Source organism: Tuber melanosporum (assembly GCF_000151645.1).
Source record: "Tuber melanosporum whole genome shotgun sequence assembly, scaffold_148, strain Mel28".
Classification (NCBI taxonomy): domain Eukaryota; kingdom Fungi; phylum Ascomycota; class Pezizomycetes; order Pezizales; family Tuberaceae; genus Tuber; species Tuber melanosporum.
The window spans coordinates 182032-208414 of NW_003298806.1; the positions used below are offsets into that span (position 1 = coordinate 182032).

The 26383-nt window shown below is 43.0% G+C and overlaps 1 protein-coding gene; it reads right to left on the minus strand.

Moving 5' to 3' along the window:
* Positions 1 to 23501: 23501 nt before the first annotated feature.
* Positions 23502 to 24674, minus strand: GSTUM_00002847001 (uncharacterized protein; the record flags this gene model as incomplete). XM_002836468.2 has 4 exons in its annotated part: positions 24266 to 24674; positions 23896 to 24203; positions 23758 to 23842; positions 23502 to 23695 (listed from the first exon to the last, which is right to left on the minus strand). Exons 1-4 carry the CDS (start codon positions 24588 to 24590, stop codon positions 23502 to 23504), a joined length of 912 nt encoding a protein of 303 aa, XP_002836514.1. The 5' UTR covers positions 24591 to 24674.
* Positions 24675 to 26383: the final 1709 nt, after the last annotated feature.

The window sequence follows — 26383 nt, forward strand, 5'->3', positions numbered from 1 at the left end:
GTGTGAAATATTCGAATCCTATACTATCGATTTCGCAACACCATTTAACAAGTCCGCCAGATATGGTACTATCTTGGTAGTGGTAGATGGGTTTTTTGGATATACATGACTCATGCCTACGAAGGTCACCGAGTCCTGCAAAGACACCTAAAATAAGTTTCAGTGTTAGGAATACCAGAACCCGATACCTAGGAACCACCCTAAGTAGGGTAACCCCACTTGGAATCGGAATCTCTGGTCTCTAACACCCCCCTCCAGCTCCCTTATGGGGCCCGTGCATCATCATATATATCAATCTCAGTTGCGTCCTGTGACTATATTACCACAGAGTTGAAGGTGTTAGAATAACACCATATACGTCGCCACTGTCCGTCCGACCGGATCCTGTTTGCAGGTTATATGAGAATGGACCTTCAGCTAAGTCTGGGAAGTGGAACGGAGTGATTCCGTCAACTACCCAGAGAGTTACCTGGCTCCAAAAACATGATACCTTTGGTGCAGGCTGTAGGTAATGGGACGATTTTGCACAAAGAGATGGTTTCAAATGGTAAAGGATCTCTACTAGAGACTAATACATTTACATCCACCAGAAGAGTCTAGAACTCCAAAAGACACTACTAAAGAAGCCAACGAACTTCACAGAGTGTTGCAACTGGGTTTCAGAACACGTTGGAATCATAGGGTAATTCTCAATACTACAATGGTTACTGAAACCTACTACCCAGAGAGCAACCAAGGGTTGCCGAGTAAGGGATTAATTACCAATCTGGTGGAATAGCTTCCTGCGAGTTGATAGGAAGTCACCCAGAGAAAATCCATTGGTTGGGTATAGAGTTACAAAGAATCGGAGTCAGACAACCTATGATGGTTGTAATGATGACCACCTTTGCAGATATAGCCCTGGATAACACTGATTATTTTATCAATGGTGAAGACAATTGGAGCCAACTCAGTTCAACTTAAGAACTAGGCCATAAGTCTAAAGACTCTGCTAATTGGGATATTACTATTGGGGACAGTACGTTTCCTAAGAAGAAATATTGTAATTACTGAAGAGGATGTGATAGTTTTCAGGGTCCACAGGTGTTCGCACTTTGGAAGAAAACTTGACGTTGTGAATTATGATTAAAGAAGTACATAGTTGTATGATAAATAGACGTAGTCCACAAACACTCAGATGTGGAATATAAATATTGAAGTGCCTTCCAAGCTTTAGACATTATCAAGCAACGGAGAAGAGACCTTAATAATATAATATTGTTCTTACGATTCTACCCTACTTTACCTACTTGACTTCGCTCCTAGTAGTCATAAACGAAATGAGCCAAGTCCGAGCCTTCCTAGACAATCTCCATCTACAAAAACAAATCTCAATTGGCCTATACAATCTTGAAGTCTATCAAGTTGTCTCCGCCTAACATCCAGTGATACCTATTTACCCCCTATGGATACCCTTTATCTATTGTCAGTAATGCTGATCTCCACTTCACCGCCCGATTCTGGAAACAAACCTTGACCTCCCTTGGAATCAACCACATTATGGCTGCTTCTAGGCATCATAAGACTAATGGCCAAGCAGATTGGAAGATCCACGAAGTCAAGACCGGAATTAAGAACATGATGAATGAACGTCAGATCATCTGGGAAATAGGCCTCATTGAGCTTGCCGTATATATTAAAACCGGATATTCAGACACCTTGGAAATGTCTCCATACAAGGCAATCTTTAGCTGCCAATACCCTCTCCTACCTACAACTCCATTCAAGAACTCCTCAGTCTCTGCCTCCAATGACTATCTAAATTGCCATCAAGCAATTCGGAATGTTACCTTCCAAGCTGTTAAAGCTACCTGATTCAGGAGTACTACTACTGCTCTGAAGCGACAACCAAACATGTTCATATTCTACCAGGTGATATGCTCATGGTATAGGGAAACATGTTTATTACCAATGTTGGATGCAGCAAGAAACTACAACTCCGATGGTGAGGACCTTTCAAGGTCTTATCCTTTGACGAACATACAGAAAACTACACTGTTCAGATATATGGACTCATATATTACAGCAATACTGCAGTTTTTCACGCCTCTGTTGTCAAGCGAATCTACTTAAATGATGATGTCAAGTTCCTTGGAAGAATCCACTCTCGACCTGGACTTATCATCATTGATAAAAAAAAAGAATCGGAAGTTGAGGAAATCTGAGACCACCACCTTTGGAATGGGAATAATCAGTTCCTGGTCAAATGGAAAAAATACCCAATGAGCAAAAACAGCTGGAAGCTACTAGAATGACTGGAGCATATTATAGATATGGTGAATGAATAGTGGAAAGACAACATGCCAAACGAATCCCTCCCTCTAAGACTCAATTACATTACAATATGCTGGACACCAACAATGCCAGAGACTGAGCGATGGCCGATGGAACTCGAAGCTAGAGTGAGGTTTTGGGCACTATACTTTGAGTTGGAATTCAAAAGCAGTGATAACAAAAATCAGGCTATGGAGTAGGCTCTCGATAACCTCATCTGATCACCATCTACCATCTGAATACCATAATGATATCAAACTATGTGGAACTGAATGTGAGGCTATGACAACAGATTGTTGGACTGTTGTTGAACCGCGATATTATCCAACTTGAGAACTACTTCGCTATCCTCTGGGTGGACTCCTGTCCTGATTGCGATAGTGCTTAAGTAGATGTACAGCATGAATCTGGTATTTGTGACTACTATGACCTGTATTTCTTTGAGTCTCAATGTTTTCTTAGGATTTCTTCTTGTTCCTGGTGTGACACTTATGCTGAAGAGCTAATAGCAGAAACTGAAGCCTTTAGTTTTTCAGACTCCGCCTTTGATGATTATTAGGTTTTGTTTGCTTAAAGAGTTATTTTGTTTTGGGAAATGTAACCGGTACAAGTACTTGATTATTGGTTTTGTTTTATGTTTTGTTTTAAGTATTGTTTTAATACTTAATTTGTTTTAAGTATCACTTTGATACTTGGTTTGTTTTACGTATTATTTGATACTTAGTTTTGTTTTATGTTTTGTTTTAAGCATTGCTTGATACTTAATTAGTTTTACTAAAGTGTATCAATTAATACTTTTGATTGGTTTCGTTCATGCTAGACATGAACAGATTTGTTTATTTAAAGACTGCCTGATTCTACGATGGAAAAGGCAGACTTCGACAGACAGTATTTCAATATACTTGGTTGAATGGTTACTTCTTTGTTCCTCAGTACACCTTGGAAATCTCCTTTAGTTTTCAGCTCTCACCTCCTCTCTAGTAGAGCAGGCCACCTGCCAACTATCGTATCTTTGCCTATAACCTGACTAGCAACTTGCGAACACATTACATTTTAAGTATCGCTTTAATACTTGATTTGTTTTAAGTATCGTTTGATACTTGATTTTGTTTTATATCTTGTTTTAAGTATCACTTTAATACTTAGTTTGTTTTATATATCGTTTGATACTTGGTTTTGTTTTATGTTTTGTTTTAAGTATGGTTTTGATACTTGGTTTGTTTTACCAAAGAGTATCACTTGATACCTTTGATTAGTTTCGTTCATGCTAGACATGAATAGATTTGTACATTTAAAGATCGCCTGACTCTATGACAGACAAGGCAGACTTTAACAGATTGTATTTCAATATACTTAGTTGAACGGTTACTTCTTTGTTCCTCATTACATCTTTGAAGCCTCCTTTAGCTCTCAGCTCTCACCTCCTCTCTGGAAAAGCAGGCCACCTGCCAACTATCGTATTATTCCCCATAATGTGATTAGCACCTTGCAAACACCTTACACAACATTTGAGTATTCACCGATAATATCTATCTCTCATAGTAATTATGTACAGTCACTAGGCAGAAGTGTTTGTGATCTGAGACAATATTCAATTGCATTTGCACTATATGGTGGAGCAGTGCCCGTGGGGTTGTTAATGAGGGTGTACGCACGCGAGTTTAAGTTCACGATTAACCCCTACTGACATCTCTCAACATTCAATGGTCAATTGACCTGCTATAAATTAAACTAGCTAATATTTTGTATAACCTCCCCTTGCTTCTAAAACTGCAGCCACCCTATCAGGCATTGATTTCCACAACTTCTCAAATGTCTCCTCAGGAATTGACTCCCAAACTAATGGTAATACACATATAAGTCTTCTCCTAATAGCCTCTTTTCCTCCTGGAGTATCTGCAATCCTTGGATACTGCTGGTGTCATCGCTTTTTAAGCTCAACCCATACATGCTCAACAGGATTTAAATCATGGAATAATGAGGGTAGTCTACAACCTCAATACTGTTTCTTTCCAACCATTCTATAACACTCCATACCTTGTGAACAGGAGCATTATCTTACTGAAAAGGAACATCTTCAAGTTGTATACCAAAGGAAATCATTTGATAAATAACAGGAAAAAGATATCTTCTCAAAAGTCTAACATACCTGATCCTATTGATAGTTTGAGTAATAGGAACTAATGGACCTTTTCTTTTATCCCAAAAGCACCTCCAAACCATAAGCGAGATTCCCTTATCCTTCTCTTTTGGGTGTAAACAATCAGCCAACCACTTCTCTGCAGGTTCTCTGAATACCTATTATTGCTCTGGATTCTTGGATTTCTCCACACTGTACTCATTATTCCAAATCACCCTTTCAAAATCCTCAGTTGTCCAGTCCCTATGAGCTGTAGCCCATCTCAATCTCTTAGCCATATAATCAGACTTTAGCCTAGGTCTTGACTTGGCTATCCATTTCTTAATGTTTGCTTCTCTGAGTATGTTAGGAATACCAGAACCCGATACCTAGGGACCAGTCTAAGTAGGGTAACCCCACTTGGAATTGGAATCTCTGGTCTCCAACACCCCCCTCCGGCTCCCTTACGGGGCCCGCACATCATCATATATATCAATCTCAGTTGCGTCCTGTGACTACATTACCACAGGATTGAAGGTGTTAGAATAACACCGTGTACGTCGCCGCTGTCCATCCAACCGGATCCTGTTCACAGGATGTATGAGAGGGGACATTCGGTTAGGCCTGGGAAGTGGAACGGAGTAATTCTGTCAAATACCCAGAAGGTTACTAGGCTTCAAAGGCATGACACCTATGGCTTGGGCTGTAGGTAACGGGACGATTTCGCACAATGAGATAGTATCAAATAGTAAAGGATCTCTACTAGAGACCGATACAATTGCATACACCAGAAGAGTCTAGAACTTCAAAAAACACTACCGAAGAAGCCAACGAACTTCACGGAGTATTGCAACTGGGTTTCGGAACACGTTGTAGTCATGGGGTGATTTTCAAATATGACGATGGTTACTGAAACCTACTATTCAAAGAGCAACCAAAGGTTGCCGACGGAGGGATTAATTACCAGTTTAGTGGAGTGGCTTCCTGCGAGTGAATAGGAAGTCATCCAAAGAAAATCTATCGGTTGAGTATGGAGTTACAAAGGATTAGAATCAAATGACCTACGATGGTTATAATATTGACCACCTTTGCAGATATAGCCGTGGATAAGACTGATCATTTTATCAATGGCGAAGACAATTGGAGCCAACTCAGTTCGACTTGAGAACTAGGCTATAAGTCTAAAGACTCTGCTAATCGAGATATTACTATTGGGGACAGTATATTTCCTAAGAAGAAATATCATAATTATCGAAGAGGGTGTGATAGTTTTCAGGGTCCACAGGTGTTCGCACCTTGGAAGAAAACTCGACTTTGTGAACTATGATTAAAGAAGTACATAGTTGTATGATAAATGGATGTAGTCTGCGAACACTCCGACGCGGAATATAAATATTGAAGTGCCTCCCAAGCTTTAGACATCATTAAGAAACGGAGAAGAGACCTTAATAATATAATATTGTTTTTACGATTCTACTCTAACTTACCTACTTTACTTCGCTCCTAGTAGTCATAAACGAAATGAGCCAAGTCCAAGCCTTCCTAGACAATCTCCGTCTACAAAAAACGAATCTCGATTGGCCTAGATAATCTTGACGTCTATCAAGTTGTCTCTGCCTAACAATATATTGTTAGATCTCCTTGTTACTAAGGCTCTCTAATCGGTTACCACTTGCATGGGTTTGATTCACACTTTCAGTGAAGTCATTGATACTACGGTCAGTCTAGATACCCTTGGAGAACTATTCCGAACTAATTCAATTTTCGAACCACCGACTAAGATTCACTTGCCATCTATTAGTCAAGTGTTTTCTAGTCAGTTTGAGCTTTCAGAAGTGCCATTTCTGTTACAAGAAACTCCTTCGTAGTATACCAACCCCAACCTAGTTCCTACGGAGGAACAATTTCAAAGAATATATGAAACCTGGTACAGACCAGAATTCAGTTGGAAACCTTTCCTTGACTGGGATACCAGCGAGGAAAGTTCTCTTAGCAGCAGATTCTCTGCTACTATACCCCTAGCGTGGAGACTCGGAATTCATCCGAACTCCCATTAAGATCTATCTTCTCCTACCGCACGACACGGCCAGGACACTAAGTGTTTCGCTGCATATTTTACTTAAACAGAAACATCCTAGAACGTGGGCTTCATAGCCCACCTACGAGAAAAGGAAGCTTGTAAATGAGCAAGAGAGATGGCTCAACCTCCTAAGCAGATCCTTCTAGGAGAACCAATGGATACCTCAGGAGATGATCATTCTACAAGTTTCAGTCATTCTTCCTCTCTTCCTCCCACTCTTCAGAACCCTATTGGAGGACAAGAGGGCAGAGCCCACAGTGTCTCTCCGTCCTCAAGAGCCCCTTCTCCCGCTTCACGATCTACCATACCACGTCCAAATACCCATGCAGCAGATCTCGCAAGACTTGCTACTAGGGTAGAAATTGTCATAGATCAAATCCGACAAGACATATCAACCAGTATTGATACTGCCAATATTGCATTTGACACGCTATCAGCAGATTCTCAAACCAATGCACGAGGACTGATAGCCATCCAGTAACGATTATTGGAAGGACAAGATATACATGACAATGACATTGCTATTATGTTACGTCAGTGTACAATGGTAGAAGCAAATGTCCGAGAGATCCAAGAAAGGATCAATGGAGAGATTGCTGCCAAATTGGCCGCACAAGATGCATGACAAGAGCATCACGAAGGGGTAACTACCCAACTGCAGCAAGAAGCTCTAGAACGAGACCTCACTCTGGAATGTGCGCTTTCTAAGAGTTCAGAGCACAACAGATCTAGCAAAATACCGCAATGCGAACCCTGATATCCAATTTGGCTGCAAGGTAAGAAAGGGACTCAGAACGGTATAGCGACTTTACCCGTACAATCCAGAAGGATCAAACCCACATATCTGATACCCTATCACTAGTTCTTAACAAGCTTAAGGCACTAGATAGCGGACAATCAGGTGGTCGGTACGCTATGTTGGAATCAGTCTCAGAGGAATGAGAAGAAACTGCAGAACGGGGGGAACCTAAGGAAATCCCTCCTCGAGACAAAGGGAAACAGAGAGAAGGAGAACCTCCAACCTTTCTAATACCGGGCGGCGACCCGGACGATGGAAGTGATGATGGAGATGACGATGGAAACGGAGGAAAACGTGGAGAAGGACCATCCAGATTCAAATGGGGATTAACCCCTGAACAGCGTGGAACAACTGATGTACTTGCAGAAGCATTGGCTCAAACAGTTAAATGACCGGCAGACCAGCCCCCATTTTTCGAAGCAAAGACCAGTCAATGCGTTTACCATTGGTTAATCCAATGCGTAGACTACTTCGAACGGAACTCAAGAATCTGGGATGATGATCGAGATCGCATCATTTACACCTTGGGAAGGATAAAAGAGGATCAGGTCAGTCCAATAGCTGTATGGTATCGACGGGCAATGGATGGTCTCCGAGGAGAAGAACAAGACCCGGAACTATCTTCCTGGACTCGCTTTGAGTACGAATTTACTAGGCGGTATGCCCCTCTCGAAGAAGGACGAAAGGCCATACGGGATATGGAATCTGTGGAGTACAAAAATGATATTCAGACCTTCATGGGGAAAATGCATAATCTGAATCTCCACGCCCAATTCACGGGACCAGCCTGGCGAATGGCATGTGATAGGAAATTGCCTTCCAAGATTAGGTGGTGACTCTCCTTAAACAAATTTGATACCGGTGCCGAATGGGAAAAGGCAGTCTGGGAAGCAGTAAGGGATGAGGAGGAACAACAGGAACGGGACCACCTGGACCGGGACTAATCAAAACCCGTAAGGACGTCTTCAGACAAGAAACCTGCGGACAAAATTCAACCAAAGGAAAAAGGGAGAAACCCTTCATAAAGGGAGGTGGTCCCTCCACGAAAAGGAAACGGGGACCGGAACCCAATAAACTGGTAAAGAAATCTGCTGGAACTAGGAAGTTAATACACACAAACTTCAAAACGGCCCATGAAGGAATCCCTCAGTCAACTATCGATGAAAGAAAGCGGGATGGCAATTGTACTCGTTGTGGTAAGAAAAATCACGACTACAGAACCTACTGGGGACAAATTCAGGTATCTAGAACAAGGGCAGATGACCGCCCATTCAAGACACTAAGGCTTAGGAGGGTGGCAACAGTCAACTGTCCCAGAAAGATTTCTGCCGCCCAAGTTCCAAGAGGTAATAAACTCTGGGAACTAGGTGATGACGAAGAGATGACTTAAGTCATCTCATTGGTACCGACAACTACGGTGTTCGGGTAGTCTAGAAGAGACATACTCTCTAGGAATCGAAATCAAGGGCAAATTAAGGGGATGTCGAAGCGAAGAAAATGACCTTGTGACCATGACCTGAGTGGAAGTACACGCGTCCTTCTTGCCGCAAGGACAAGGGGATTAATAAAGAGCAATGTACACATTGGCGGCGCCTCTATGCTTCCCAAGAGAGTGACACAAGCTCGGTCTAATGACCTAACGCATGACTGTTAGGGTAGTCAGGCACTTGACCTGGATACTGAAAGGTCTCCGATAAGGACCAAAGCCTAGACAGGAAACAGACAGCACTAAGGGTTCTGAAGGGAGCGACAGTAGGGCTAAGATGAAGGATCTAGAGGATGAGCGAAGCACATCTTTGATCTATACGAGAAATAGGTACAAGAGCTCTAGACCTTACCTTTAGTTACTGCTTCTTAGGTGCTGCACTGGTACCAAATGGAACCCGATAAATGAGGACACTGTCTACGGTTAAGCGAGGGTGGAGAGTAAGCCCAGGAAGGTTATCAAAGAGACAGTTGACCTGCCCTACGCACCCGGCTTTTATTTCCATGATATCTGGACGATGGCAGAGACCCCTTAGATTGGTTCCACAGGAAGTATAAAGTGGAAGGTATGGGAATCCCTCGGCAGGGGGTAAAGACCGCTAGTAGTGGGCTGCCCGATATACCAAAATGGAAACAAGTTTATCTGAGGAGACCTAAATGGTCGAAACTGCGCGGGCGCAGTAACAAACATCCCAGTTGTTATTAATCCTCAGACATGTCGAAACGACAAAACGACGACTCGATATTTTACCCAAAAAGGCGCGCTTTTAGCGCACCGAAGCCTATAAGATATGAGTGTCCCGAGGGACATGCTTACATTCACGTTATAAACCCGAATCGTCTGCGCTACAAAATACGAGTACTATTAGATTCAGGATCCAATGTGTTCCTAATCAACCAAGAACTCGTGAAAGAATTAAAAATCCCATTCACAGAGAGACCGAATCCGGTCAACATTCAGGGCTTTGATGGAGTATCAACTCCATCAGGAGGAAAATTCTACACACACCCTATTTGGCTTGAAATAGGACGAAACAAACACATGTCTGAAGTTGCGTGCGAAATCGCAGCAGCAGGTGACTACGGGATGATAATCCCTTTTGGGTGGTGGCATTCAGAGCACCCCCTATCCAACATTGGAGAACCTACAAAATGGGAATTTCGGGACTCTAAATGCAAGAACTGCATGGAAGAAGAGGATGAAGGGATTGTGGATATGTTCGAATACGATGAAACCGTCGCTTGGGATGAGAATGCGATCCAAATAGGAAAAATCGGAGTTGCAGAAAATCCTAATGATATCAACTTCAATTCTGTTCCAAAACACTACTGGAAATTCAAGAAATTATTTCTCCCACAAACGGCAGCAAAGTTAGCCCCTAGGAGAACCTTCGATCATGAAATTAAGTTAATTGAGGGAGCGAAACCCTCTTGGGAATCGATTTATCCTCTGTCTGATAAACAACTTAAGCTGTTACGAGAATACCTCGATGACGTGATATGACAAGGAAAGATCACGAAGAGTCAATCGCCTTTTGGTACCCCAATTCTCTTTACACTAAAGGCAGATGGAAGACTACGACTAGTGGTAGACTACCGAAACCTGAACAAGATAACCATCTTGAACAAATACCCACTACCATTAATGTTGGAGCTACGTGATCGCGTAGTAGGGGCTAGTATCTTTTCCAAAATTGATTTAAAAGACGGCTACAATCTTATCCGAATCAAAGAAGAAGATAAATGGAAAACAGCTTCCCGATCATGCTATAGACAGTACAAGTATAAGGTCATGCCTTTCGGACTAGCCAACGCTCCGGCTATATTTCAGGACATGATGAATGAGGTCCTTCAGGAATATCTAGATCAAGGGGTCGTATGTTATTTGGATGACATTCTCATTTATTCCAATAATGATAAGGAACATATCGAGCTGGTAACAAAAGTATTACAGCGATTAACGGATTTCCAACTCGCGATATCAATAAAGAAATCTTTCTTCCACGTTAAAAAGGTGGAATTCTTAGGCTACATGATAGCCGTTGATGGGGTATCCATGAGTACGCGAAAGGTGGATTCAGTATTAAACTGGAAATCACCTACGTCGGTTAAGGAAGTCCAAGTATTTCAAGGATTTGCTAATTTCTACCGACGTTTTATAGAAAACTTCTCTAAAATTTGTGCTCCTACTACAGAAACATTAAAAGGCGATTCAAAGAAGTTCCGGTGGGGCTCGGAACAGGAAAGGGCCTTCCAGAAGCTTAAAAGAAGATTTACTTCGACCCCAATCTTGCACCATTCTTCCCAGAGAGAGAAACAGTGATGGAAACAGATACTAGTGACTTTGCCTTGGGCTGCATCCTATCCCAGTTTGTGGAAAAAAGACTACATCCTGTAGCTTTTCATTCCTGCAAGTTGAATTCCGCAGAGCGAAATTACGAAATCCACGACAAAGAGCTACTGGCAATATTGGAAGCTTTCAAAGAATGGCGCCAATACCTGGTTGGAACTGAGAAACCTATAACTGTGTATACCGATCACCAAAACCTTCAATATTTTCTCACCCCAAAAGTCTGGAGTGGACGCCAAATCTGTTGGGCACAGAAGTTAGTAGATTACAACTTTAGAATTGTGTACCGCCCAGGAATGAGAGGGGGAAAACCTGATGCACTCAGTCGACGGCCGGAGTACCATTCTGAGGAGGGAGCTGCACATCGCGAACAGGCGATATTGAAATCCAAACACTTCCAAATCAGTTCAGCAACAAGAACTGCGAAAGGGGAAATTCAAATATGCTTAATAGCAGGTAGCCAAACGAACGATACAAGCATAGGTGATATACAGGAAACTCCTAACTGGAATGACTTAGACTCGGTAATTCGAGTAAAACAGTTGGATACCAGGGCAAGATTGCCAACTAAAGGCTCAAGAATGGCAGCGGGCCATGATCTCTACGCAATGTAGGAAAACACAGTCCCAGCACGAGGACAATTAGTTGTTGGAACCGGTATTGCAATTGGTATACCAACTGGAATGTATGGAAGGATTACGCCTAGAAGCAGACTCGCAGTCAAAAGCGGTATCTCCATTGGTGCTGGTGTAATCGACGCAGATTATACCAGTGAACTCAAGGTACTGCTATTCAACTATCGAGATGCAGACTGTTACATCAAGGCCAGCGACCGAATTGCCTAACTGGTGATAGAAAAAATTAATACTGCAGAGATGATGGAAATAGACAACTTAGAGAATACCGAAAGAGGTATATTGGGATTCAGCAGCACAGACATCGCAACAAGGGCTATTACTATCTGAGAATTAGAACCGGTAGTCACCCAATTACATGCGTCAACAAACCAAAATATACATTGGTATGATGCAACCGAAGTACCCGAACAAACACTCATGACTAGCGCTATACTGGCCCATAAGGAACTAAAGAAATTCAACCCGGAATTTCTAGAGCAAGTCCTAAAAGCTATCCCAGGGGATAGAGAATGGCTCAAAAGAAGAAATGAGTTAGAAAGCTTACGAGACCATGGCAAACCTTTCCCGAAAGACTGGATCCTATCCGATGAGTTGATTTACTACAAGCAAAGACTATTCGTACCAAGTATATTGAAATACTGTCTGTTGAAGTTTGCCTTTTCCATTGTCGAATCAGGTAGTCTTTAAATAAACAAATCTGTTCATGTCTAGCATGAACGAAATTAATCAAAAATATCAATTGATACACTTTGGTAAAACTAATTAAGTATCAAGCGATACTTAAAACAATACATAAAACAAAACTAAGTATCAAACGATACTTAAAACAAACCAAGTATCAAAGTGATATTTATAACAAAACATAAAACAAAACCAAGTATCCAACGATACTTAAAACAAACCAAGTATCAAAGCGATACTTAAAACAAAACATAAAACAAAACCAAGTATCAAAGTGATACTTAAAACAAAATATAAAACAAAACCAATAACCGAGTACCTGTACTGGTTATAAAACAGGTGGCCTGTTCTTACTGAGAGGAGGTGAGCACTGTGAACTAAAGGAAGCTTTAAAGGTGTACTGGGAAAATTTAAAAGAAGTTACCATTCAACTAAGTATATTAAAATAATATCTGTTGAAGTCTGCCTTTTCAATTGTACAATCAGGCAATCTTTAAATACACAAATCTGTTCATGTCTAACCTGAACAAAACTAATCAAAGGTATCAAGCAATTTATTTTGGTAAAATAACTTAAGTATTAAAAGGATACTTTAAAATAATATAAAACAAAACTTAGTATCAAATGATACTTAAAAAACAGGCCATGTATCAAAATGATACTTAAAACAAACTATAAAACAAAACTAAGTATGAAACAATACTTCAAACTAAGTATCAAAACGATACTTCAAACAAAACATAAAACAATATACTTAATTAAGTATCCATACTGGTTACAGAAACTGGAGAGTAGGGAATGGGCAAGGAGTATAATACCTCCTTTCTGTAGCTAGCAGCAGTAGAGGAACCAGAAGACCTGTCAGCCCTGGGGCTGTTTTTGCAAGTTGTGCTGTAGTGGAGGTAGCTTTTACAACTTAAACTATAGTGGGAGCTGCTGAACCTTACTTCTTCTTATCCTTGGAGTGTGTAAAGGCAAAAGAAGAAGTAGTATAAGATAGCCTAGTAGTGTAATGAGAGTTGTCTGGATCGGAAATCCTGTGGAGAAACTCATAATGGTCAGGGTACTTCTCATTTCTCCTTTATTGAGCGTCCCACAGCTTAGAGTATTTGGCTATAAAGGTAGCTATGTTTCTCTGGTGTCTACCTATTGCAGTGTCATATACAGAGGTGTCGAAACCGTATTCAGTTGGGTACCTTGAGAGTAGAGTTGAGGTATTTGTCAGAGTAAAAGTGTTGGTAGCTGGCTCCTTACCCTGTGGGAAGGTCAAGGAAGCATGACAGTAGGGGCCTACCCAAGAGGACAAGGTGGCAGGACTGGGGATGCTGAAATCCTACTGGATAGGTCTCTGATTGGAGCTTAGAGGGAGATCACAGAGCTCACCAGAATGTTGCTGGCTTTATTGAGGCCAGCAGGAGGGGAAAGCATCTTGGCAATTTAGGAAAAGAGGTTGTGAACCTATGTGGCAAGTTCAGTAACAGGTCTGAAGAGGAAGTTCAGGCCATAGATGAATGAGCAGATTAGAGAGAGGAGGTAGTATTCTCCAGTACAGAGGTCAATTAAGTTTTTACAGGAGAGGAAGGAGACATGTTCCAGGAGTCATTCATGTATTCCACCAGTTGTAGAGATTAAGGAAGCTAGATAGGCCTGGAGGGGGAAAATTGGAGCTGTTGAAAATGAACAGGAGGAAGGGTGAGAAGGGATATATTATTCGGGAAATAGGAGTACCAGTGGGAGACGAGGTGCTGGAGTCTAGAGCCTAAGCAAGTAGAGAAGGTCCTTAGTCACAGGGTGGGAAGGATTATGAGGAGCAAGAAATTTTTACTAGCTACTAGTGGGGTTGAGTGCAGAGGTAAAACATAGGAGGAGGAAAATAGAGGTCATAGAGCATGGTGCTTTAGAGATCCTTAAACCTGTCTTATATATAGACACCTGACTAAATCCTAACTCTGATATAACTCATACCTCCATGTCACTATATCCTATGACTCACAGGCATTAGTTATGTAAGATCTCTCAACTGACTCTTATAAGTCAACGGAATAAAATACCTAAATTAATCATAAATATTATAACAAGTCATGTGTATTACGTGTATCACCTGTATGAAACTCATGACTCATACTTGTAAGTCACACATGAAAGCTATAATATTATATAACTTACAAACGTGAGTCATTACTTAATAATAAACACCAATGACTTATAACCTTGAGTTATGTAAAAACATTATTCGTCTATCCCAGTCTGCCTTGTCACAATCTGGTTTTTTGACAGGAGCCCCTTGTTGATAATTGTATGTGTTGTTGTATTCTTCCTATTATCTTACTCCTGTAGTTATAGTTACAACATTACAATTTTTTTTAGGATTATACTTTCTTGTTAACTATTTTACACCTATACCTCCTGTTTACATGTCTTCAGGTAATATTGAGGTGGATTGTTGTCATTGAGTCTGAGTTTGGATATGTGTCCTATTTCTTTCTCTTTATGCCCCGTATTCTAGAGATAACTACTTTTCCTTTCATGTATTTAATGAGCGGAGTCTCCCACATTGTCGCTGTTGAGAATAGAATAAGGGAACTATTGTCTTCAAGGATTGCTTTATCTATCTTAACAGGTCACATATTCTCAAACCACTTTGTCTTAAACCTTATTTCTTTTTAGGAGTCTCATAACTCTAGCTGCACTTCCATATCAAATACCCCTATTACTAATTATTATGGTTAGGTGTATTGGTCCATAAACAAGATCACGTGATTACTAAGACTTTTGAGTAGTAACTTTAACTCGTTTTGTATAGTATTATTGCTATGCTAGATACCCAGCTCGGGCCACTGGATACAAAGAGTCTTATTATAGTTCTCTACAGTTCATTGTGCATTAACCTACCTATTAGAGTAGTCTGAGTTGCTGCTCTTGTCTCTGTATTGATTTTCTGTTGGCTTTTTGTACTGTCAAACCTATTGTATTCCCTTCCTTGATATTTTCTTACTATGACTGTGACCGTTGACATTGTTATAGTCTGATGGAAAAAAAGAAAACATTGTAGATTAAGGTAAATAGAGAACTTCCTGAATGATTGAACGGTGGTCCCACTTGAGAGTTTTCTCTTGCATAAATGTGCAGGTGTGATGCAGTACTGGGGTAGATTGTGGAATTATTTGTACTCGAGTACGGTAGAGCTATTGGCGCGGCTTAAAGAAGATTCTTGTATCGACCGATCTGACGCGCTGTCTGCTGGGAGGACGCGATTCTTATGATACTGGGGTACCATTCTCCGTATATGGTAAGTTATTCATTCGACATGAGCGATGGCGCAGTAACGTACAGTACCAGTGGTGCGGGGTAGCAGACAATCAGTGTTCCACAAGCAGTGTTCCACAAGCAGTCCTTTGTCTTCTCGAAGGAGGGCTGTCTCCAGTCTCCGCACCTGCTTGTAAGTTATCTTTACGAACGTCAAACACGCTCATTTCTTACCTCGATAAAACCCGGCTTCTCGCAATTCAAAAATTAACCTACAAGATGGGTAATGAACGATCAAACACTCGTTTTGAGGTTCCTTCCTCACACCAGCGGTAAGCTTCAGGAATGTCGCGTGCTTGTATTGGCGTTTCTAATCACTGGTGTCAGTCACCACGGTTCCAACTCTGGGGCCAGCAGCATTGTTCAAGGCAATTATAGCGGCAACGTCGGAAATTATAATATCTACGGCTCCGGTAACTCCATTTACTACCACCAAGTCCAGGACTTGCTACCCACGGATGACGAGGTTTTGCGATGCCTATACAGGTGTGCGTACCAGGAGCAGCGAAAACGGGTTCGGGAGCCAGCCACGGGAACATGCACTTGGGTTACGGAACATCCAAATTATAAGAACTGGTTGGAAAAGCAGACATCAGATCTCCTCTGGTTATCGGCAGACCCTGGTTGCGGAAAATCAGTCATAGCATCTTTCCTCGTAACCCACCTTGAAACCAATACGAACGCCACTATTTGCTATTTCTTTTTTAAAGACGACAGCAAAGATCAAATGAGCGCAACATTTGCACTTTGCGCGATACTTCATCAGCTTTTTGTGCAGAGAAAATTTGTCAGTGAACATGCCAAGGAAGTGTTTGGGTCTAAAGGGGGGGTGTTTACGGACGAGGTCTATACATTGTGGGAGATTTTGGTTAAAGCAGTGGCGCTGGAACAGTGCGGCAACGTGATTTGTGTTATAGACGCATTAGACGAGTGCTCACGAAAGACTCAGGAGCAACTCATTCCGCTCCTGGCTCCCCTCTCTGGGTCACGAAATCCTGAGATACCTTTGAAACTCCTCGTTACAAGTCGTCCATACAGCTTAATTGAGAGGGGCCTTTGTTTACGCACACCGACAATCCGGCTGAAAGGCGAGGAAGAGATCGGTGCTGTTACTGCTGACATTACTCGTTTTATAGGTGATGGCATCGCGGAGCTGGAGGAATACTGGAAAAGGCCTGGCGGGCTTGGATACTTGCGAAACCTCCTCGAATCCTCTGCCGATCGGACATTCCTTTGGGTTTCCCTTGTTCTCACGGAATTGAAGGCTTCCGAGGATTGTTCGTCGGAGGAGTTGACCCGCATTGCCACCACTGCACCACGCGATCTGGCGGAATTTTATAGCAAGATTCTTGGGAATATCCGATCACACACCAAAGCCCTGAAAATCTTAAAAATAGCGGTAGCAGCTGCAAGGCCGCTTACACTCCAGGAATTCAACGTCGCGTTTAGAATCAACCGGGGCCACGGGTCGGTCAAGGACCTCGAGTGTTTTTCCCCCGAATTCGAAAGAACTGTGAAGAATCTGTGCGGGCATTTCATTCGGATTATCGATTCAAAGATCTACTTCGTTCACCAAACCGCGAGGGAGTTCCTGCTTAAGGGATCTTTGACAGGCCAAGGCAGCTCGCAGTATACCTTGTGTCCCAAGGATTCCAACTTTGCATTAGCTGATATTTGTATCTCCTATCTTTCACTAGAAGAGTTTGAAAACGACCCCTTAGCGATCGGTACTAACAGCAGAGTCGCAACGGAGGCACTGGATGACTATTTGCAGAAATATCCCTTTCTTGATTACGCCGCGAGGCACTGGGCAGATCACTTTCGAGATTCGGGGGACCAGCAGATGGAGCTATTCAAGTCTACGCAACTGATTTGTAAAGGTGGATCTAAACGATTTCTGACATGGTTTCAAGTCTGTTTGTTTTATGCCGAGCGGTCGTATGGACGCCCCAATGATTTTACACACTTGCTGGTAGCATCGTGGCTAGGGCAGGTGAGGATAGTTGAGCAGCTGTTAGATGAGGGAGCAGATATTAATTCCCGGTCCAAAAAATATGGCACCGCATTGAACATAGCAGCTGCCCGGAAGGACAAGGATATGACCAGAATGCTGCTGGACAGGAATGCCAGAGCCCGTCTAGGTGGGAAGGAGTATAGCGTCTTGCATGTAAGGTCTTTGTGTGAGGTGACTAGTGCACAGCTGACAATGGATTAACATTGTCTGATAGATGGTGTGTGAATCTTCTATAATCGGACAGGGTTAGAGCTAATCCAGAACTTGTTTTACGTTAAAGAAGGTGAGTCGGAGCCCCTACCCATGTCCTATTCGCACCCTCATATTACTGATGCTAGGGGTTTGGGAACTATAGAGAGTAAGTGAACTGGGTATGGGATATGGGGTAGCCCTTGCGACTAACTCCGGATTGATCCGTGAGTGCAGAGTGTAAGTTAGAATTTCCGACCGACACTAGTGGATAGTAGTATAATGTTTACTGATTAGTGGCGGAGGAACAGGAGGTAGGGTCGGTAAATATCACAGATGAAGGGAGTGACTGCTAATTGCGGAGTTCTGGGTGTAACAGCTTGTATGTAAACGGATGAAGAGTGTTTATGATACGAGGCGATTTCTGACCTCTTGCCCGCCGTATGTTTAGGAGGTAAGTGAAGATCGTCAACCACTGCTCTAGAACGGGGAAATTACTGACCTCTGGCTGGTTGAGCGTTGTAGGCTGTGAGTGAACAGGACCAACCACTGTTTCGAGGCGAGGCAATTGCTGACCTCTGGCGCATTGGCTGTTGTAGATGGTGGGTGAATAGGATCAGCCGAGGTTCTGAGACGAGGCAATTGCTGACCTCCGACGCGCTGCGCCTTGTAGCTTGTAAGTGAACAGGACCAATTAGGGTTCCGGGACGAGACAGTTGCTCACCTCTGGCCCTCTGAGTGTTGTAGGAGGTGAGCGAACAGGATCAATCACAGTTCCTTGGCGAGACGGTTGCTGACCTCCGGGCCACCGAGTGATGCAGGAGGTAACTGAACAAGATCAACCGCGGCTCTGGAACGAGACCATTGCTGACTTCTGATGGGCTGATGTTGTAGCTTGTAAGATCAACTACGTGTCTAGGACGGGATAGTTGCTGACCCCAGTCTCGCTGATCAGCGAGTGAGCGAACATCACCAACCACGATTCTATCACGGAATAGTTACTGACCCATGGCTGGGGGAATGTTGTAGGAAGTAAGTAAATAGAACCAAGGTCTTTTTTGGGGAGACGATTGCTGACCATTGGCATTCTGAGTGCTCTAGGTTGTTAGTGAATGGGATAAACCACTGTTCTGGGACAAGGCAATTGCTGACCTCTGGCTCACCGAGTGTTGCAGTGGGTAAGTGGACTAGATCAGCCCAAGCCACGGTTCTAGGGCCAGGCAATTGCTGACCTTGGGCTCGCTAACCGTTGTAGCGAGTAAGTGAACAGGGCCAATGGCGGTTCTGGGACAAAGAAATTGCTAACCTCCGGCCCCCTGAGTGTTGTAACGAGTAAGTGCCTGGGGCCTACCCCTGTTCTGGGACGAGACAACTGCTGATCACTGGCTCCCTGAGCCTTGTAGTGGGTAAGTGGACTGGATTACCCGCGGCTCTGGAACGAGAGGACTGACGTCTAGCTCGCTGGGTGTCGCAGTCGGTGAGTGGACAGGATCGGGCACGGCTCTTTGGTGAGGCAGTTACTGACCTCTGGGTCACTGAGAGTTATAGTGGGTAAGTGAACAGAATCAGCCACGGTTGGGGGTGTTACAGGTGCTGACCCCTGACTTGAGAAACGTTGTAGGAAGTAAGTAAACAAGATAAGCCACTGTTCTGGGGCAAGTGACGGTCCATTACAAGTCAATTACTGACCTCTAGTTTGCCGGGTGTTGTAGTCGGTAAGTGAGCTCGATCAGCCACCGTTGTTAGACGAGTCAACTGCTGACCTTTGTCTCGCTGAGTGTTATAGAGAGTAAGTGAATGGGATCAACTACGGTCCCCGGTCTCGGCAACTGCTGACCTCTGGATGGCTGAGTGTTGTAGGATGTGAGTGAGCCGGGTCAACCACGGTTCTGGGACGAGGGCGGGTCATTTGCTGACCTCTAGCTTGCCGAGTGCTGTAGACAGTAAGTCAGCGGGGTTAGCAGCGCTTCTGGGACAAGATAGTTTGCTGACCTCTTTCTCACCGAGCGTTGCAGACTGTAAGGGAACAGGACCAGCTGCGGTTCACAAACGAGGCAATTACTGACATCTGGCTCGATGGGTGTTGTAGCGAGTAAGTTAATAGGATCAACCACGGTTCTTGTGCTGGCAGCTATTGACCTTCGGCTCCCCGAGTGTTGCAGTTTGTAAGTGAGCCAGATCAACTACGGTTCTGGGACGAGTCAATTACTGACCTCTTGCTTGCTGCGTGTTATAGTGGGTAAGTGAACTGGACAGCCGCGGTTCTGGGAAAGCCAATTACTGAATTCTGGTTCACTGGCATTTGCAGTGGGTAGGTGGATAGTTTCAGCTACGGATCTAGGGCAAGACGCTTACTGACCTCTGGCTCGCCGAATCTTGTAGGAGGTAAGTGAGCATGTCATACACGGTTCCGAAGCGGGCAATTGCCGAAATCTGGCCCATTGAGTTTTATAGGCTGTAAGTACACAAGATCAACCAAGATTCTTGGACGTGGCTATTGCTGACCTCTGGCGTATTGAGTATTGTAGAGGGTAAGTGGACATACAATGGTTCTAAACGATGGTTCTTGCGCGAGTCAATCGCTGATGACCTGCTTCTTGGTACACTAAGGCGGTAGGCGGACCTGTACACTCTGTCATTTGTTTCTGCATTACTGACGACTCTCCCACTCTTCTAGATTGTATGTAGTCGACAATTGTTGAGGTCTTCGGGAGTGCTTGTGATTCCAGACTAACTTCACGTTTTATTCCTCCATAGGAGGTAAGCATTGTAAATCCCCTTATCACACCGCTCCCGTAAGCTAACCAATTACTACTTCCCCTCTCAGTTTGTATGCAACCTCCATTCCATCTCCTGTAGGTTATAACTGATACTTGGTATTGTGTTGCAGCTTGTTAGCAGATCTCTTTTTCCCTCTTCTTGGTTCCCCCACTAACCCATAGCCTTTCTCACAACCATTCGGGAAACACAGAAAGTGAGTAATATTATTTTATTACTACTTACACTGTCGGTACAGGATATTTGCTAACATTTCTTGTAGTCCGTGAGCCGTTCCAATTTACTGTCTTACCCTCAACATAGATTATTAACCCTCGGTAGTTTTGCATCCAGGACACGCCGGATCTGCACGCGCAGCCCAGCCCGGGCTTGTAATGCAGGGTCAAAAATGCGACCGGTGAGTACTATGTTCCTTTTTATTGTGTCCAATACTTAAATGACTTCCTAAATGTTCAATAGATTAAACGTCTCTAGTGGGTTATCGATTGGAAGCCGGTCGCTCATGCAGTGTTTACAAACGCGAATTTACTGTTTTTTGTATGCCTCATGCTATTCTACTCTAAACGTTTTGTTCCAGTGAGGGATGTGATATCCGTACCGGGGTATGGGAATTTGTGGGAATCAGCCGTAGATGACCTGTTGCGTTTCTGTTCCTATACTAGCATTTTCAAAATATGATTGCTGCGCACACCTATAAGGCGCATTGTTCGCCAGAACACTCACATCAATGCCGCTTGTTGATAAACTAAGGGTATGACGGCGGATCATGGAAAAGTCACCAGTGATCACTCAGCTTTAATCCCATAAGAAATGTCGAGTACTGTAATTTTTATTATCATAATATTATGATGTCTAAACTGGAGATGAGAGTTTGGGGTTAACGGATCGGAAATGTAGTTGGGAGGGGGAAGGAAGGGGAAAGGTGGAATAGGAAGTTCATAGGAGGGTAGGGGCGGGAAGGCTGGGTATGAATGGATCCGCTCCGGGGGAAATGGTAACAATGGCTTATTTTGGGTAAGATCTATTAGCCGGGGGGGGGGGCTAGGAATGCCTATAACTAAGGCAATCTCTCACTGGCTTGCTCTGAGGGGATTGCTGGTCAAAGGTGGTTTACCCCCCCCCCCCACATAGAGTACGAGGGTTCACGATAGGCTGCTCATAGAAAGAGCTAAAACCGTGTTCGTTGTCAGTGGTCGCAGCTGCGTTTTCCCGAGAGGCATTGAACTATTAGATTTCATGACTATTTACAATTGCTCTTAAAAGTAAATAGTGTGACTCGATAGATTCGCAAGTTATCTGTTTGAGATTGGGAAAAAATACATGGTGATAGGACCTTGGGAGAAATCGTTATTGATGCTTGGTATTCTACCTTAGTCTGCGGTCCTCAGGTGACCGGATTCAATCTCCCCTTCTAATCCCTCGGGCTCGACCACCCAGGCTTTGATTGGAGAATTGCTGTGGATTGACATCATAATATTATGGCCTGATTTTTAGTGTGGAGGGTTATTTTGTCGTAGTGATTCCGAGCGGCCGGGCTGACCCACACTTTTGGCGGGATGGCTGGGCCGCGCTATGGAAAAGTGGCTTTTCAATACCCAAGTCGGTTCCGGCCTGGGTAACATGCAGGCTTTGTATGTCTGTAACATATTGTGATTCCATACCGGACGGCTTTCTAGTCATGATATGGGATGGTTATGGTGCAACTCTACCAGGTAGTAAATTTCCACAAACCTTAATTGCTCATTCTCCCTCTTTTCCCTATACAAACTCAAGTATCCTAATACCTTCTGGAAAGCTGAATTAAATCAGGGACCTGAGTTATCAGATCTTCGGTGGCAAGAAGGGATTCGCAATTGTCATGGGAAGTTACACCTGGTGAGGTCGCGGGAGTACAGTAGTAGGGATGTCATACGGGTATTCAGCTTGTGGATAAGCTGGCGGCTTTCACTCATGATAAAAGAACGATATCAGATATTCCGCATTGTTTTCACTAACTTCACTTGAATGAGAACCGCCAGCAGCCCGGAAGCTTTTGAGAAGGGTTGCGAGCTAGGAGGACGCATTAACCCCGGGATGGCGTTGACCTCGATGAGCGCCCGTGAGCCTGTCAGCTGTGGGGTTCGGACGGAGGATTGCGAGATAGGCCGGCCCATGGTAATGGTAATAGTTTTTGTTTTTGCTTTTCTATTGCCTAAGGGGCCTCCGGAGAATTGGGGACGTTGACTTGTGCTCGGGTGCTGCGTCGCGGGTAGAAACATGCCAGAACATGCACGCTTTGCAAGCAAAGAAATTTTGTTCACCTTACATAGGAACGCCTAAACAAAAGAGTAGTTTCATGTCCCTCAGATAGCCCTATGGCTAGCAGAACCACAGCCTAGAAAAAGAAAAATAACTCTGGAAGAACCAAAGGCTAACTAACAGCCAAACCGGAGAATGCTTAGATAGTTTAAGTTTGAAAAACATCTGCTCAGGATGGGGTGCTAGTGGACTCCGTGCTGGGCTTCGGCTATTAGTAAGCACCATGGTCCTCTCTGTGATCGATGCATTAGGCATGCTTGTTGGCCAGGCGGTCCAATGGCAAGCTACCATTGTAGTAATCTTGTCGGTCCCACTGTTCTCCATCGTTGGCGGATTGTTGAGCTGAAGAGTTGTGGTAGGAAGAGCTTACATGAGGTAAAATTGCACCAAGCAAGATCTTGGGTAACTTGTTTTTAAAAAGAGGGGATATGGAGTCAGCGAGACCTCCATTTCATTCATTCAGCCCGGAGAAGAGCAGATCATAACTCACCACAAACCACTTGTCTTCCTCGAGCTGGCGTTTGAATTCGCATTCAACCGGGAACACGTCGATGTATCCACCAAGCTCTCGGTCTTGGTCTAGTTCTATCAATAACTGACGGGCAAACGGATCGTTTCCAATGCATGAGAATTGGAACGATATGGCTATCAGTTGAGTGTAAATATTAGAGGCAAAGTATATCATCAAAATCCCATGACCGACTAACCGTCGAACCCTTTACCTGCTTCTTGACGTTCATTCACACTATCTTGAATAACTTTTTTCAGACGGCCTCTCCTCTCCCCCTCAACCTGTTTTCAAATAGTTATTATATAGCTATAGAAATTCAAGGGGGAGGACGTACCACGCCATCGGTAACAATTAGCACTAGTAATGGCCTGACCTGTTTCTCGTTTCCGGTTACAAATAAGTCCAAAATCTTCTGCTTGAGTTCCGTTCCTATTCTTGTCGGGCCTCCATATTTGTGCTGATCCAGATATTCTTTCGACTCCCCGGTCCAGTTTTTTTTACCTTTATGACCGTTCATGAAGCGCATAGCAAGGATACCGGACTCATTTGCCAACTTATAGATGTCGGTGATGTGGTCGATATATTGTATCAGACATTCCTTCCTTTTGCCCTCTTCCTCGTAGATCATGGAATCAGAGTCATCTGACCATTCAACCTATAAGCGAAACAAATACTAAGGAATACGTATTAGCATCAGGACATACCAATTAATATAGCCATATCATAAAGTGTCAACACAGTTAATTCTTTCGCGACTTCATAACCGCATCCCATCTCCAGAATCAACCTTCTCGCCATTATCTCTCCCCTTTTGATTGCTACTGCCAGGCTTTTGTTTAACTCCGCTTCAATCTTACCATACATGTTTTGCAAGCCCATTCGGTGGTTCAAGATCAGATATTTGAGGTATGCGCCAATCTCATTGGTGTCGGGAATTGCCTTCTGGGTCTTGATTTCATCCTCCTCTGGATCTTCTACCACATAGAATTTTGCCACCGGTTCCTGTACCATAGGGTTTTGATCGCCCATGTTTCCTTTAGTGGTGGTCAAATGAATCCCTCAGTTGCGTAGCTGGTTGGAGTGAGAAGAGATTTGTACCTTCTATGAAAAGGAAAGGAAAGGCTGCACGTTGAGAGCGAAATAAACTCTCAGAAGGGTAACCCAAAATTCCCCTCCACACATGCTCAGCCTCTCACACACCACCCGCCCATACGCGTATCGTACCTCTCCTACACGCTGCCCGCTCGTACACCCATTCGTATTCACAATTATACTACCAGGATTACGCTACCATCACCTCCTTTCTGATAGGGACTATCCCCCTTGCTAATGTGGCCCGAACGACTGCTCCGCGCATTTTCCTGACCGATTTCCCGGTGATGTTTTGCACTATCAAGCTCAAATATATCTCGCCTAGCCTTGGGAACTATGCCATTTCAAAAGTCTCCGGACACCAGGAGGTGCACTGAAAACCTTCCTTGGCCTCCTGGTGTCCGGAGACTTTTGAAATGGCATAGTTCCCAAGGCCGGGCGAGATATACCTCATCAGCAAAAATAACAACTTGTGTCTTGTGCACCCTGTAAGTCAGACACTCCAGACACTCTTAACATAAACTCCAAATCTGAATAAATCTGCATGGACCTACTATATTTGTATACAGCTTAATATTTTTTGTATGTACAAGACGGAACTTGATACACCTTGGATGACTCTTCTTCCTTTAGTATGTATATCAGAAAAAGAAAAAATCCCTACATTCTGAAAGCTAATTTGCATTTACATATTTCTGTACATTGTATGTGTCTAAAGTACATTTGAATAATGTCTAATTAATGTAATTTGATACTTGCAAAAATAACAAAAATATTACTTTTATAAATGGATATAAAATTTACATCCAATTGGGTAAGATCTAGACACATATTTGTATTTTGAAAATAAAGTTTGCAAAATTCAAACAAAACGATCATACTACTTCGAATATCAAAAGTGCACAAAATAATTGTTCATTGACCGAGCTTTTTAGTGTAACTTGTTAGTTATTCTTGTCTTAATTATAGTGTAAAGATTCCCTAACACAGTAGCAGGATATAGCAAATACACTCAGCATATATTCTAGATTCCTCTTAATACAAACTTATACTCTAGATAAAAGATTAATATTTTTTTACTAGTAGACTGCCTGGACTCTACTGCTTTAGATATATTAGAATCCTGGGTATACTTGTTAGGTATATGGAAGTGCACAGACTCTGCAGTAAGGAAGCTGCACATAGATTCTTATTTATCAAATCTGCCAACACCCTCCCTCCCATCCTATCATGAGGTTTGTATATCCTTACCAAGATTTGAAAAGTTGTATCCCATGACCATAATGTTATTTCAATGAAGTCTACCCCATAATATCATATATATTACTGCCGTCTGTCCAAACAGATGCTGTATACAGGATATATAAGAGAAAACCTCTAGGTACCTCAAATAAGTAGAATGAAAGAAATCCATCAGAAGCACTTTGAATTATTAGGTTTTAAAGTTTAGTATCATGACTATGTGCTGAAAATAACAGGAGATTAGTTGATCCCAGATATAGGATTCCTCTAGAAGCAATTTGCTAGAAGGCAAGGTAGACCAAGAAGAAGTTGCTCAGACTCAGAATATCTAATAAGGAGTAGACATAAAGTATTAGTATAGTATATATCAGATGTACATTATGCATAGGTGTTGGACATATAAGTTAGCCAATTTATGAATTTAGAAGAAACTGCTGGAATAATAGTTAATTAGAAAGAAGTTTTATGAAAATGTCAATTTGACTCTG